Source organism: Sinocyclocheilus grahami, unplaced genomic scaffold, assembly GCF_001515645.1.
Source record: "Sinocyclocheilus grahami isolate Dianchi unplaced genomic scaffold, SAMN03320097.WGS_v1.1 scaffold23378.1, whole genome shotgun sequence".
Taxonomy (NCBI): domain Eukaryota; kingdom Metazoa; phylum Chordata; class Actinopteri; order Cypriniformes; family Cyprinidae; genus Sinocyclocheilus; species Sinocyclocheilus grahami.
Genome location: NW_015519124.1, coordinates 1 through 2,879, shown reverse-complemented (window position 1 = coordinate 2,879; position 2,879 = coordinate 1). Strand labels below are relative to the sequence as shown.

The following is a 2,879-nucleotide window of genomic DNA, read 5'->3' as shown; positions in this document are numbered from 1 at the left end:
TTTTCGATATGAAAATCTGTCTAAATCTGAATCTGCCAACTCATTCATTAAAAGACCCAAAAGGGTATTACCGTAATGCTAGCTGACACAGTATGACGGGGTTGCTTGTATCACCAGTAAAGACAGCGTGTTCCTCTAACTGAGATATTTATGCTCAGCATAAATCACTTTTAGCTTTTTTGGAAAAGATGCGTGTGCTCAAATGACATTTAAAAATATATTAGAATAGAGAACCGTTCTTTTAAATTGTAATAATATTTAACAATATTACTGATTTTACTGTATTTTTTTAAATCATGTAAATTCAGCCTTGGTGAGCATAAGAGACAAAAACATAAAAAAATCTTGACCGACCCCAAACTGTTACTGTATTTTTGCCTGACAATTTTGTTTTTCTGACAGACCCCCTCCAGTGGTGAGGTGCCGTACCTGGGCACTTATCTGACCGTTCTCACCATGCTGGACACAGCACTACGTGACAATGTAGAGGTGAGAATTTTTTCTGACCTTAATATATGTCATATACATAGTTGTTTTTTTTTGTTTCATTTCCCACACTGACGTTTCTTTGTTTAAATGATAAACTCTCTGTGCTCACAGGGGGGTCTCATCAACTTTGAGAAGCGCAGAAAAGTAAGTACAATCACTGTAGCCTTCATATTGTTTCAATGAAAAGAAGCTCACTAGGTTTTATACCAAATGCTAGTGTGTCAAGAGTGCTGATGTGTGTTTCTCCATTCCTTTCTGCGTTCAGGAGTTTGAGATTCTGTCTCAGATCAGGCAGCTGCAGGCGTCATGTGCTCAGTACAATCTCCAATCACATCCTCGCATCATTTCCTGGATCAACAGCAGCATACCTCTTTCTGATCAGAAGAGGTGAGGCACCTCTTGCACATTTTGATGATTATATTCAGTTTGATCAATTTCCTGCTAACAATGTTGGTTGAAATGAAAAGAAATATGAATTCATGGCAGTGGTACTTTGGGAACTTCAGAAGATCAGCATCTCCGATATTTAGATATCAACTGTTAGTCTTTCTTTCTCATTAGCTATGAGTTGTCAAGAGAACTGGAGCCACCAGTTGACCACTGTCCCAGCTCTCCCAACCCCTGGAGCCACCGGCTCATCACCAAGAAACTGACCTTGTGAGTGTTGTTTTGAGATGCAGTTTCAACGCAATTTGTGGACCCAGACTATTCTAAAAGTAAAAAGACATTTTGCTAACTTGTGTTTCTGTGACATATGTTTCTCTTCTGCTCACTGCAGATTGCTGTCTGGCAGTGAGAACCTCTCAAAGAAGACTTTTGCTGATCAGATCAGTGTATCATCCTCTGGCTCCAGTGGCTCAGAGATGGACGATCTGAGCAGCCCCAACCTCTCACCACTTAGATACAAAATACAGGTAACAAAACTGTAGACCAGAGCTGCAGACTTTTTTTGTTATTTACTACCTCATATACTCTATAGATGTTACAATATTTTGTTCTTTTAAAAAAAGTTTAGGCTGTCAATCGAATAAAGTATTTATTCAAATTAATTATGATATGATGAATCCATCAGCAGAACATAATGACTTATATTTGCAGAGACATTACATTATATAAAGCAAAACAACTGACAAAAAATGTCAGTATATTTATGGTTTTATTTCCATATTGTCCATAAATCCAATTTGCAATCATTTTGATTTTGTCAATATGTCTGACGTAGATGTAGGAGCTGTTCACACAGACTTCATTCTCAGATTCAGTGTTGTTATTATTTACTAAAACTGTAAAAAATAGTTCTTTTGGTAATTGAAATTAAGCAAAATGAATAAATACATTTAATATGTAATGAAGAACTTAAAAACAGGCTATATAGAAATATAAAAAAATGACAAAAGCAAAATTGCTAAAACTTAAAACTAAAATGAAAATATAAAAATAAAAGTTAATTAAAAATATTAATACTGTAATAGTATATAAATAATACTAAAATAACACTGTATACCTGCGTCAGACTTAAGTCAGTCTTTAGCTGTTGCATGACATCTTGCTGAGTTTTCAGTGTTGTTCAGTGCATGCGGGGCAGCGGGTTTAATTAAATGTTACTTTTGTTTATTGCATTATTAATTTGTAATCAATTGTACTAAATCAGTAGGCCTAAATCTGACAGGTTTAATATTATCTCTAAACCTATTTTGACTATTTGTTTTTACTGAGGCCTTTGGGTTATTAAAATCCATTCGGTTGTTTGTGACTTGTTTGTTTCACCTTAATCTTGCAGTCACAAAGTAGTTCATGTTTGCACAATCAACACAGAGCTTCAGTTAAGTTGACAGAACACAGTGTATTAGATAACAACACCGCCAGTCGGTGATGTTTTACATTCCACATATCATTTACCAAAGTATTTATCGCTTGCAATCTGTGTTGCTGAACACCTAAAAGAAATATACTTATGAAAGATTAAGCTATCTGATACACTTCATATGGTCAGTTGCCACTTAAATTATATATGAAAAACCCGTGCTATGCTCTTAACAGAATTCTTACAGATAATTAGGTTTGTTGAGGTAAATAGTCTTTCTCCATTCCCTCATTCACAGTCACCATCCGTATCCTGTCAGGACACCTCAGTAGACACACCCAGCTCCTCTCCGACTCCGCCCAGCTCTTTTCGAAGATGTCTACAGACGGATCTGTCCGCCCTGAACCCCGACAGCCCCTCCCCTACTTCATCTGCATCATCTTCATCATCCTCTCCTTCTCTCAAACATCCCATGTACAACAAGCAGGTCGCCGATTCTTGTATTGTCAGAGTCAGTGTGGAATTTGGCAACAACGGAAATGTTTATAAAAGTATTTTGGTAAGTTGGCTTTAATATTTGGTGATT

The 2,879-nt window shown here is 36.4% G+C and overlaps 1 protein-coding gene across 1 annotated transcript; it reads left to right on the top strand.

Annotated features, from left to right (window-relative positions):
• Nucleotides 1-75: 75 nt before the first annotated feature.
• On the top strand, nt 76-2,852 carry LOC107580030 (ral guanine nucleotide dissociation stimulator-like 1; the record flags this gene model as incomplete). Its single annotated transcript, XM_016265785.1, has 7 exons — nt 76-90; nt 403-489; nt 601-633; nt 755-876; nt 1,051-1,146; nt 1,268-1,403; nt 2,592-2,852. Coding segments are annotated over exons 1-7 (750 nt in total), but the record flags the coding sequence as incomplete, so codon positions are not given.
• Between the last annotated feature and the right edge of the window lie 27 nt (nt 2,853-2,879).